The following is a 12,116-nucleotide window of genomic DNA, read 5'->3' as shown; positions in this document are numbered from 1 at the left end:
CAACATCACATTGTGCAAGTAGAAAAATGTTCACTAAACTTAGAGCAGCTATGAAATGAGGTTCTGGAGTCAATATCTATAGATAGAACAAGAACAAAAACAGAAAATACTTCCAATTAAGTCAACTTCCATTCCTTTGATTTACCATCAAAAGTGCATTATGCTCCCCCCCCCCCCCCCCCCCCGGGGCCGGTTGTCTTAACATATAAGTAAATATACAAGCAATGTGGACTGTACAAAAACTGACCCGGGAGAATTTTCTTCTCCTCTATAGTTTCTGTTTATTGGCTGTTTTGTAATGAAGACCTGCATCCATTATATAAGTAAACTCCAGGTGCATGCAATACACCAAAAGAATTGGACCAGGTTAGCCCAAAAAGATGTCTGTGCAGGATGGATTTGGAGAGTCAGGCAACTTCAACCCCAGCCTTGAATGAGATGAGTCATTCCAGTTATTGACTTTCAGCTATGCTTGGAAGGTTTATTCTCCTTTTTTGTCAAACAAACTGAGCTACAACCAATAGTCTGTTCAAAAACAACCCCTTTCATGAAATGAAATATTTCATTCCAATGCCCATTCTATTTGACCTCCTTTTCTTTCTATTGTTTACCAAAGGCCTGACAGCCTGAGACAAGATTGGTTAAGATTTGGAGCATACATCTTCTAGGATTTGAAGGAGCCACTGAAGGAACCTCCTATCCAAAAGAAGGCCTAATCCACATCCTCAGCCACTCCAATTTTCCTCAGGGCACTGTGACTTGTGTTCAGAATATGATAAGAGCCTCAAACCCTGCAGCATTAATACTGAAAGGGCATAAAAGTTGTGGTTATTCTCTAAGGCATTAACTTCCAGGGCTCAGGGTTAGTCATCCAAGTACTTGTCGCCAAATGCAGCCACCCCAAAAGTGTCTCTCTGCCTGCCATAGAAGCTGTTCCTCTCAAACCACAAACACCCATATCCCCAGGCTTGCTTCATCTAATTAAGGAAAAATCTACTGCCACCCTTGCACAAGTTTGCTATCACACGCAAACAACTGAAGTGAAAGAAGCAGCTAGGCCTTTCTAGTTTTGCAATCCTGCAATGGATCTATTCTTATCAATGGTCACTTTGAAGGCACTTATACGTGTGTTTATTATTCAGGATTGATCTTGCTATGTCCAAATACAATTCCCAACAGCCAACACCATACTATGATTTCTAACACTGTGCCTTGGGAAAGTAGCCAATATAACTACTGAAAATTTATTAGGAGAATATTATCAAAGGAAAACTCTCTTAGTTTTTAAATGAGCAGTTATTTCTTTTCCCCCTCTAGATGTAAGGGGTAAGGGGAGTGTAACCTATGTCACTCCTTGCCAGAATACGACCTTGGAAACTCCTCCTATTCCTGTTAGGCCTTCAAGAGACCGGGGTGAACAACAGATGTACACCTGACCCTAAGCAAGATGCTAATTGAAAAGAAAATGTCTCTCCAGGTTTCCAGGTATGAGACCACTATCAAAAAGTGAGTTTGCATGCATAATCACATAAGAGAGCAGAAGGTGGAAGTCGAGCTCGTGACCTCTGAGTCCATACTTTGTGCATTTTCAATGAGGTTACAACCCTTGGTAGTAAGAAGTAATTCCATTTGCTCTGGAATGAGACTCATCATCTTTGCTGAATCTGTTAACTTTCTAGTCAACCTCAATTGCACTGTACCCATGGACCTTCCTCAGACCTGTATTTCTCATTGTTGATCTCACCATCTTAAACTCATCCCAGTCACCCCCTTCTGCAAATATATTAGATAATAGAGTATAATATCCTGTATCATCAGTCTGTATATCTAAAAGATCTCCTACAATGCTTCTAACCATGTCTGTCCTCCTATAAATTCGACACCCATTCAACAGAGCACCCCAAATACTGGCATCTGCAGGAAATGGCATAGTACGAATAATTCTATATGCTTCATCAAGATCACCAGCTCGGCTTAGAAGGTCAACCATACAAGAATAGTGTTCAGACGTTGGAATAATACCAAATTCTTTCATCATGGACCTAAAATATGACTTCCCTTCTTTCACATATCCTGCATGACTACAAGCAAATAGAATATTCATGAAAGTGATTTCATTTGGTTTTATTCCAGATCCTACCATTTGCTTAAAAAGTGAGATAGCAGTTTCAACCTCTCCGTGCATCCCATAACCAGATATAATGGCACTCCATGACACTACATTTCTGTCTGACATGGTATCAAAAACTCTCCGGGCCATCTCAAGGTCACCACACTTGGCATACATGTCAGTTAAGGCTGTATCAATGTATGTATCCTTCTCTATACCGTAGTTAATGATCTTATGATGAACCCATTTTCCCTTTTCCAAATGTCCTAAATTTGAACAAGCTTGAACTGCAACCAATAAGGTCACTTCATCCATTGCCAGGCAATTTGAGTGCATTTGGTCAAAGAGGGTAATTGCTTGTACAGAATTCCCATTTTGAGAAAATCCACAGATCATAGAATTCCATGTTACAGTGCTTCTCTTTTGGTCCTCATCAAATATCCTATATGCCGAATCCATAAACCCACAATTTGAATACATATCAATCAGTGAAGTTTGCGTAAACTCATTTGAGATGCCGGTTTTAATGATACAACCATGTATCTGAAGTCCAAATTGGGAAAAACAGACATCTCCACATGCTGAAAGAACACTTCCTAAAGTGAAAGAGTCCAGCAATATTCCTAGACTCTGCATTTGCACAAACAGCATCAAGGCCTCCTTTGACAGTCCTTTCCGAGCATAACCTGATATTATCATATTCCACAACAAGATATGCTTCTCTTCAGCTGTATCAAAGAGCTTCTGGCAATATTTTACTTTCCCAGAATTAGCATACAAATCTATCAATCCTGGACCCAAAAGATCACACTCAGGGTCTATAGCTTTTCTAATAACATAACAATGAACCGACTTCCCTTCTCTGAGCCAGTAAAGTCTAGCGCAACAAGATAGAATTCCCATCATAGTCACTACATTGGGTTGCACATTGGATTCTTGCATCTCAACAAAAGCATGTAATGCTTCCTCGTAGCACCCGTTTTGATAGTAGCAAGTGATGATCGCAGTCCATGAAGAAGTAGTCCTGTGAATAATGTTGTCAAACATTACGTCTGAGCTGTACAAGTCACCACATTTTCCATACATTGCAATCAGAGAATTATCCAGTGCCCCATTACTCTGAATCTCTTTTCTGACAACATAAGCGTGAACTGATTTTGCTTGTCCCAGTAGACCTAATTCAGCACAGGCCTCAGCCACAGCAAACATAGTTATGGGATCAGGTTCCTGACCTTTCACGATCATCTCAGAAAACATTCTTAACCCTTCACTTGATTGTTCATTCTGCACATAACTCGATATAATTGAACTCCATGAAACAACATCTCTAATAGACATTCCATCAAATACTTGACGAGCATTATCCAAGCTACCTCCTTCGCCATACATGCTAAGCAATGAGGTCTCAACAACAGAATCCGACTCAAACCCACATTTAATTATCCTCGCATGGACCTCTCGACCAATATCCTGATCTCCAAATCCAGAACAAGCTCTTAACACAGACGGAAATATGAAGTTCGTGAGATGGGCCTGACTGCACATCATCTTTTTATACAGCGAAATGGCTCCTCCAAAGAAGCCGTTCCACACATAGCACTTGATCAGTACACCCCACATGAAAGAATCTGGATTTGGGAAGTGATCAAAAACTAGTTTGGCAGATTCAATAGTGCCCATTTGGGCATATGACTCAATGAGCTTGGTTGAAGCAGAAGGGTCTCTGTGGAGTCCAGTGACAAAGAGATGAGCATGGAGTTGAGAAACAGCTCTTAAGGTGGTGCATAATCTGAAGAGGGGCATGTAAAGCGTCATCCTCAATCTTTGCTGAGAATCTGCTAGGAGTGTTCGTACAAGATTGTAGTTTCAGACCACAATTTGAGCTGATTCTCTGTCTTTTATTAATAGCCTCCATGTAATGTGAAAGCCCCGGAACATTCAAATGCCGCTGCAGAGAGAGAGAGAGAGAGAGAGAGAGAGATTGGCGATCTAATCCATCTTTGCTTTATTTTCTCCATTTTTCGTCTGTTAAGTATCTGTTCTTGAGGCTGAGGCTGGCCCATATTGTAAATGGAAGCTTCGCCTAGTGGGCTACTGTTTCCTGAGAAAAAGGGCGATTTTAATTGGGCCAAGGGATCTAATAATTTGGTGGGCAAGCAGCAGAATTATTCAACATGCCTCAACCACATGCAATGCAAAAATAACCATCCCATCACAGCCTCATAATTTATTAAAATTTAACTCTATGTATTAGTTTTTAATTTTGTATTTTAAATTTATTTTTAATTTTATATTTTGAGTGTTTATTTTGAGATTATTAAAAATATGTTCTTTTTTTCATTCTAAAAAATTGTTTGTCAAAATAAAAAATTAAAAAATATGTTTATTTTGAAATTTTGAGAAAATTTATTTTATAATATTTTATTTAATAAATTTGATTTAAAATAAATTGTAACATTTATTAATAAATTATAAATTTAATTCAAAGAATTTAAAATATAATATAAGAAATAACTGATAGTCTAACTGTATATAATGTATTAAAATTATAAAAATACTTTTTAAAGTCATTTTTAATTTGACTCAATTATTAATTCAATGAGAAATTTTTTTTTATCTACAAATTGAAATTTGACATTAATTTTCAGATTTAGATTACTCGCAACATAAACATTAAAAAAAATTATGAATCATAAAATAATAAAGTATTACTTTATCATAGACATAATTCAAAATCTTAAAAAAATTAATAAAAAAAATCATTATATATTCAATTTGGACATGAAGGACTATGGTGGATCTAGGTTTGACAAGAGGAAAGAAATGACAAGTATGGTGGGCGTGGATGATGAATCTGGGCAGCATGGCGAGCATGGAAGTGGTGGTGATGGCAATGACAAGTGTGGAGGGTGATGATGATAATGGCAGACATGGACGGTGATGGTGATCAAGCTTAAAGAGAAAGAGAAAAAATGAGAGAAGGAAGAGAGGGAAGCGTTTTTTGTGTTTTGAATTCAGAGATTGTATTTTAACTAAAAACAGTCAAAACGTGATTTCAGTGTTTTAAGTTTTCTATATAATTTTTTTTTGTGTGTTTTGAAAAATACATTTTTAAAAATGGGTAAGAAAATACATTTTGAGTGTTTTAAAAAACTGAAAATGAAAAACAACCTAAAAATAACAAAGACAACATGCCCTAAACTTTCTCAGATGATGACTTGCAAAGAGGAAGTTTTCTGCCATATTCATTACAGTCCACGAGAGCATTCAACTCAATTGTGTTGCTATATACAGGTTTTAATTTTCATGATTTACATCAAATCATGACAAAGCTTCCAAAAGGATTTGGCACACATCCATGGATCAAGCTATTTAGGTCACATACACGGCAGCTAGCAAGAAGTTATTCTTCTTATATATGGACACATTTGGCGCTTGCAGAGATGAGGGAAACTGACTTAGGCATCTTTCCCGTTGTCTTCTGGTGGATCATAGGGCACCTCATGCCGAGGCCTGTTGTACTTGTCGCGAAGCTGCTTGATCGGGATGAAATCTCCAGCTGCATCCATGCCATAGAATAGAAACGAAATGTAGGGATGATCAAACCTGGCCTGCGCAATGTTAAGCACAAACCAGTTGAGGAGTTACATGAGAGTGCAGACGGTTCTTGTTTTCACCAAATGTCAATTCGACTCACCATGTCTGGTTTATCAGGGGGCAGCAAATTTTCTTCAGCAACTGCAATTTGAGAATCATTTGCAAGGAAAATCAAGTCACCAGGCAGAGAAAAACAGCAATGATTTACAAAATAGAGGCATATAATATGAATAATGTCAAATCTGAACAGTGAAGAAACTATGCCTTCGTTAATCAGCTGGCATAGAAACCCAAATTCCTGAATACTAGAGTTCAAAACAAAGGTAACGACAAGGCAAGAATGTAAAGTAAGATCAAGACAATGGCAGTTACCATATGCCACTAGTAAGTTGGGGTTTGCATATACATCAACCAAGACCTGTAAAGCAATAGACCAAAGAAAATTAAATTCTCTTATTTATTTGTTTGCCTGCAGTGGTTGCTAGTTTCATATCACCATCCAAGTTAAAAGTATCAAATACCAGAGTTGATAAATAAGAGTCCAAAAGTTTGTTTTCATTGACTATAATGTGATGTTTACTCTTTTTTTTTTGCAATTTTAGACTTTTTACCGGTAATTTATCTTATTTTTGTTTTTATTTATTTTCATTGTTTATTGTTGAATCACCAATGCAGCAAAAAGTGCTAATTGAATTTGATCCACAAATTACATTCGTGTGGCTTTTGGGGTGATTGACCATCAAAATCCTTGCTTAATAATGATGTACTTCGAGTAATTTAATAATATATATAGGATGGCCTTTTATGACAATTTATAAATGTGCTGTCACAAAGAGTAATGACAACTTGATAGGCATGTAACAGCGACTTCTTCGGTATACATAGCACAAAAACCAACATTGGTGTTCCAAAGGAAGGTTTATGCCAAATGCTGTTGTGGAAGATAATGAGAGAAGAAAAAAAAAAAAGAAACAGTGATCTCAATCTGTGCATAATTCAGTGAATTGTTTTAGGCTCAACAAGCAGTAACAAATTAGAGAAAATCTAGAATTCACTTGAAAACAGATATCTGTTGTGATCTGACCAGATTTAGTTTTTTCAACTCAAAACATTCCTTGTTTCAAGAATTTTCAGCCACAAGCTTGCCAAAGGAGAGCAAATGGGGAATTTTGGAGGGAAATGGAGCATTAGAAGAAGTGGAGATGCTGCCAAGTTATGATGATATGCTTACTACTTGAATTTAACTAAAACTCCAAAAGGAACTAATTTACCATATCAAATGAACTTGAACTCATTTTGATTGCTACATAAAGACCTGACCAAATGGATTGCATGCCCATGTAATCATTAGGTAAATAAAACCTGTTTATTTTTTGCTCAGAATTACCATAATTGGAAAATAGGAGAAAAAAGATTTTTGAGAAGAGTAGAAAGTGGAATCCCATGCGAATAATGCTACTGCTCCCACATATAAAAAATGAGTTACTAATTACTAACAATTGTCTTTATCTAAAGATTCTAAACGTACACTTGAAAACATGACACATTATTGACAGGAAAAATTTATGCATCAAAATCACAATTTAATATTCGAGGAAGACATTAAGGGAACAAGCCAAATAATATTCATGAGCTGAAAGACAACAAACTAAATGTAGACCCGGAAATATTCAAACAAAAGTTATTCTTGCTAGCACACTGTTAAAACTAAAACAAATAACAAGGCAAGTAAAACCTGATAAAATGGTTGATCAGGACCACGAGACAACTTATCGACCTGTGCAATTTCCTTCCATGAACTTGATTCACAGCAAACAGGATCCATCCCACAAATAATGCCTTGATATCCTGATATAAATATAATGATATTATCTTCTGATCATTTGAACAACTAAGAATAGTAAATCAAAAAACAAAATTGAACTTGGCCTGTAATCCAGAAGATAGTCCAATTACATAAAAAAGGGAAATGTAGAGCCTACCAGAATGGGTCATGTTTTCAGAAAAAAGGAGTGTGGATGCTAAATGAAACAAGAAAATAAACAAAGACAAACAGCTTGATGTGTTCTTAAAAGCCCCAAGCTGAAGTGTTGCAGAAACTGGCAAAAAAAACAAAGAAAAAATAAAAGAACAAGAAAGCCACAACCAACTCTTAATTTTGTAAAGGCAATGCAATTGGCGAGGATACAGATCATACAGTAATATTTACTGTAAGTGGCTGTTCAGCTCCCTCACAAAGAGTTCCATTTAGGTTGTGCGTACACACTGAATCCTTTGGCAATTACTAGGCTTCTTTTTGCAGAGAGATACAACTCCACACCAAAGGTTTTGTTTTGCTCTCTGTTTCTACATAACAATCTAAAGATTCAATTACCCTCTTTGCATTTTTTTGGGGTCAGTAATTAGAACTACAAAATCAAATGGTCAGGACAGGGGTTTAACAGACCCGGCCCTCTATGGACCCCTAATGCCCCCAGATTCATTATATATTATCATAACACCATTATAAATAATTTAAAACCATTTTGAGTGCTATTTTTCATATATCTTAAGTATTTTAAACTGATATCCGTCAGGAAAAAATCATGGAAATTACAGTATATAACAGTAGGGATCCAGATGATTGAACTTTAAATGGGTTGAGTTCATGCTATTCTTCCTTCTACAACCAAGGAAGAGAAGCAAGAATGCCAAGAATATTATCTGCCAGTGCTACATGTGCAAGAAGTATGGTGAGAGTGCAAATCATCCCTGAAAGTTTCTAAATTGTGCTTATGAGAACTTGAAAAAGTCATCTACCAAGTATCTGAAATATATAACTATTTTCCTTTAAAAACAAAAAAGAAAAACATTTCAAATGAACCACAGATTTCCTAAGAACTTATGCTCCAGCTATTATGGTTTGTAGCATGTTTCTAGTGGCCCTACCATGTTAAAGTAAAACTAGAAAACATGTAGACTTTGGGAGTTATTGCGAAGACAAATCTCAAATAGACTCGTGGGCTTCTGAATTGCATAGATGCTAATCCATATGGAATCAGTTGCCCATTCTAGTGGTTTGCATCATGACTCCATAAATGCTTCCCTATTGGGAAAAGGAACTGAATTCAACTGTCTCTTAGGGGATTGATAATTATAACAAATGTTACTTAGTTCACAGGTTATTAAGGTACGTGGTATATGTACAGGTACACAATATGACATTATCTTCTTTAAGTAAAACGAGGGGATAAGGCTTAGTTGGAGTGCCATTTACAGTGGCGGTGCACTTTGAATTGGGTTAAAGGTAGTTCAATAGTTTATTAAATTGACAACAAATTAGTGAGTTTGTTATTTAGCAGTACATACATAGCTTTAGGTTGCTTTTTTAGCCCCTAGAATTTTATTTTACATTGTTTTTGATTTCTTAAGAAGGGAGCCTCATAAAGTGAGGAGCTTCACGCAATGGAGATGCCCTTTTTAATTTTTTTTTCATCATATTTCCTCTAAATTGGGGTTGGTCCATGTTGCGATTTTGGTGCATGAATGCACCATGATCAGGATACAAGATCTGAATTGCAATTCCTTGGGGGGCCTGAGATCCCAATATCATTGATCATAATTAACTGCATCTGAGTCTTGACATCGTTGATTGTAGACTACAGTGGAAAATAATTCACAGATTACTCTTAACCAGATAAATGATGGAGTAACAAAGGCAGAACAATATTTACCAAACAGCTTGTGCTTCACTCTCTGGCCCAAACGAAATGCATACTGAGCATGTTCATAAAGTTGAGCTTTTGCTGAGGCAGCCAGTGACTCTGCCTCAAGTTTGGAAATCTTATCCCGCAATTCAGCTGCCAAAGGATAGTTTTCACTTTGAATTGCACTCTGTAAGTCAGCACTGTACATAAAAAAGGTATGGAAAAAATCCAATATAAGTTTTTAGTTAAACCAGTATGATAATGGATTACAGAATGAGAAAAGTGCATACAAGAAGTGTAACCAGAGACCAACATCCCCGTATAAAACAAAAAAAACTGGAACAGTAACAAAGCTAAAGTATAAGAAATATGAGGTTAGAGACTGACCGCAGGCGTAACATATTTATAGCAATGTCCTGGGCTTCGCTCTTTGAGGCTGATCCTCTTCTTTCTTCTTGCTGTCTAATAACCTCTGTTTCAACCTTCCAAGACAAAGAGTTATGAAGCATGTTGCAAAATAACTTGATTTAAAATTACTGCATTTGTTAAGTGGAGAAAAGTATGCAAGAATAGGTCTTACAAAAAAATATATACAAAACATTATTGGCATTCTCATAAATCATCTGTGAAAATAAAAAGTAAAGCTGATTGTCGAGTGAAATCAGAAAGAAATCCTACCAATACGATAAAAAATTAATAAAGAACTTCAACAAACCCTAGAAGTAGGAGGTTTGTTGGGCGGAGCCTCATCAGGAGTGGTATGGTACTGTGAATTGACAAAGTTTGTGTTCTAACCTCTGTAAGTTTGTTTCTCAGTTGTTGAGCAATTTCATACTCCTCCAAGTTCAGAGCACGCTGCCACAAAAACAGAAAATTTGCTAAGCCATCAACTCTTTCATAGTAGCCTGGGATGTGTGTTGGAGTGGATTGTTTTTAAGCAGGAAATATCATCCAAAACATAAATACATATATATGTGTGTGGAAAAAAGACACTAGAATCACACCAACCTGTACTTGGGTTGACAAATCTAGCTGGAAAAAGAAAATCAATATATCCTCATTGGCACTTTCACTTTGCTCTGAGCTTGCATTCAGACCCTGGTCATCTCCTTTAAAAAGCCATCCAGCTTCAACTTTCCAACTTTGTTCTCTTAACATATCTGAGTGCCCAATGAAGGGTAAGCTCCGAGCACGTTGATACCAAAGGCATGATCTGTCAACGCCAAAGGTGAAGCAACTTCCCTTCATCAGCCTGAAATGCCTTCTCAATAAATGGGTATATCCACATATGCAGTTGCTTCCAGAAGTTGTTAGAGTGCTTGCAGACATGACTTGTAGCATTTTCTCTACAGAGTGCAAGCTCTTGTTTTTGTCCTTTCCCTTTTATTTCCAACAAGAATCCCCCTCAGTCTTACACACTGCTACTACAGTTGCCTCTCATCTGACATCAAATTCACGTAAAATACCAATACAAAAATTAAGACAAATGAAAAAAAAAAATCAAACTGTAAGTACGGCTATATAACAGCCAACTGGCTTTGATGGCATTAAATATACCAATAATATGAACAAGAAAATAGAAATTTACGAAGTGTCAAGATCAAGAAGAGTCTTGTGAGCACAAAAACTGGAGTTACAAATTGGTAATATGAACAAGAATTCAGATGCTGATAAAAAAAAAAAAGGTAATAATAATAATAATAATAATAACTAAACACAAGAAGAGAGAAAATGCCCAATAAGGGTTATCCTCAAAATTTTGTTTACTGCTTCTTTCTCTGCTTTCTAGAAACAAAATCAAACCTCTGGTTTCAAAATCAACACAAGTGCCCGTTGAAACGACAAACAAACAGCCCAAGAACCAAAAGTTTGTGAATGTGTTTAGCATTCCGCACACAAAGCTCAAGAAAAGGGAACCAGATTTTTGAGGGGACTGATTAATTAAGTCAAGAATACACATAAGCATACCGCATAGTACGTGCGTACGTGGAAGAGGCAATTCTTCTCCAGAAGAAATAGTGGGAAACTGGGAGACGCTCTAGCAGCGGCCGGAGACGGAGGATTTGGGCGGCCTTCCTCCGCTTCTACGGATCCAACGATTCACGCTTTTGAACTTTCAGTTTATGATACAGCAAAACCATCAATCCATTGAATCCTGAAAAGCAAGGGTTTTTCCCTGTCCTCCTATTTCCATCACTTATCCTCTTTCTTTCTTGTATGTTTTCTCAAGAATTTTCAATGTTCCCAAATTCCATTTATAGATTCTCTTCCTATTTTCTAATTTCAGCACAATTAATTTCAAATATGAATGATATATATATATATATTATTTTATAAAAATTACATAATTTTCCATTGAGGAAAGAGTAACGTTTACAATTCTTTATTATTCTATTCAGCGAATATTAAAAAAAGAAAACATAAGAATCATTACAGTTATGATAAATCATTTTCTGCGACAATTGACCATTTTACAAGACTATTATTTTCCTTGTCGTTAGGAGAGAACTAACAAAAGTGAATCTCTTTCAAAATATCGAACCTGAAGGCCAAAAAGCCATATCTAACAAGGTAGTTTTTAAGAATTTTTTATTTTTTTTTTGAGAAAAATAAATGAGTAAACTAATTCTTAAAATATAAAATTTCATTTAAGATTCCTAATTTTCAAAATAGTAAAAATAAGGAGATAAAAACACAAAAACCATGAACAAAACTGCCCACGG

The 12,116-nt window shown here is 36.2% G+C and overlaps 2 protein-coding genes across 3 annotated transcripts; both read right to left on the bottom strand.

The window, feature by feature from the left end:
- Positions 1–180: 180 nt before the first annotated feature.
- Positions 181–4,161, bottom strand: LOC127798303 (putative pentatricopeptide repeat-containing protein At1g69350, mitochondrial). The gene has a single exon (XM_052331769.1). It carries the CDS (start codon positions 3,923–3,925, stop codon positions 1,676–1,678), a length of 2,250 nt encoding a protein of 749 aa, XP_052187729.1. The 5' UTR covers positions 3,926–4,161; the 3' UTR covers positions 181–1,675.
- A 1,141-nt stretch (positions 4,162–5,302) lies between these two features.
- On the bottom strand, positions 5,303–11,631 carry LOC127797096 (clp protease adapter protein ClpF, chloroplastic). Of its 2 annotated transcripts, XM_052329625.1 has the most exons (9): positions 11,362–11,628; positions 10,402–10,834; positions 10,189–10,248; positions 9,781–9,875; positions 9,421–9,593; positions 7,443–7,555; positions 6,080–6,125; positions 5,808–5,848; positions 5,303–5,721 (listed from the first exon to the last, which is right to left on the bottom strand). In XM_052329625.1, the coding sequence occupies exons 2-9, from the start codon at positions 10,732–10,734 to the stop codon at positions 5,569–5,571; spliced, it is 1,014 nt and encodes a 337-aa protein (XP_052185585.1). In that variant the 5' UTR covers positions 10,735–10,834; positions 11,362–11,628; the 3' UTR covers positions 5,303–5,568. The 2 variants fall into 2 exon arrangements, with proteins under 2 accessions (XP_052185585.1, XP_052185586.1); XM_052329626.1 differs by lacking the exon at positions 6,080–6,125 and having other exon boundaries at positions 11,362–11,631.
- Positions 11,632–12,116: the final 485 nt, after the last annotated feature.

Source organism: Diospyros lotus, chromosome 3 (assembly GCF_014633365.1).
Source record: "Diospyros lotus cultivar Yz01 chromosome 3, ASM1463336v1, whole genome shotgun sequence".
Classification (NCBI taxonomy): domain Eukaryota; kingdom Viridiplantae; phylum Streptophyta; class Magnoliopsida; order Ericales; family Ebenaceae; genus Diospyros; species Diospyros lotus.
This window is presented reverse-complemented; position numbering and strand designations above follow the sequence as displayed.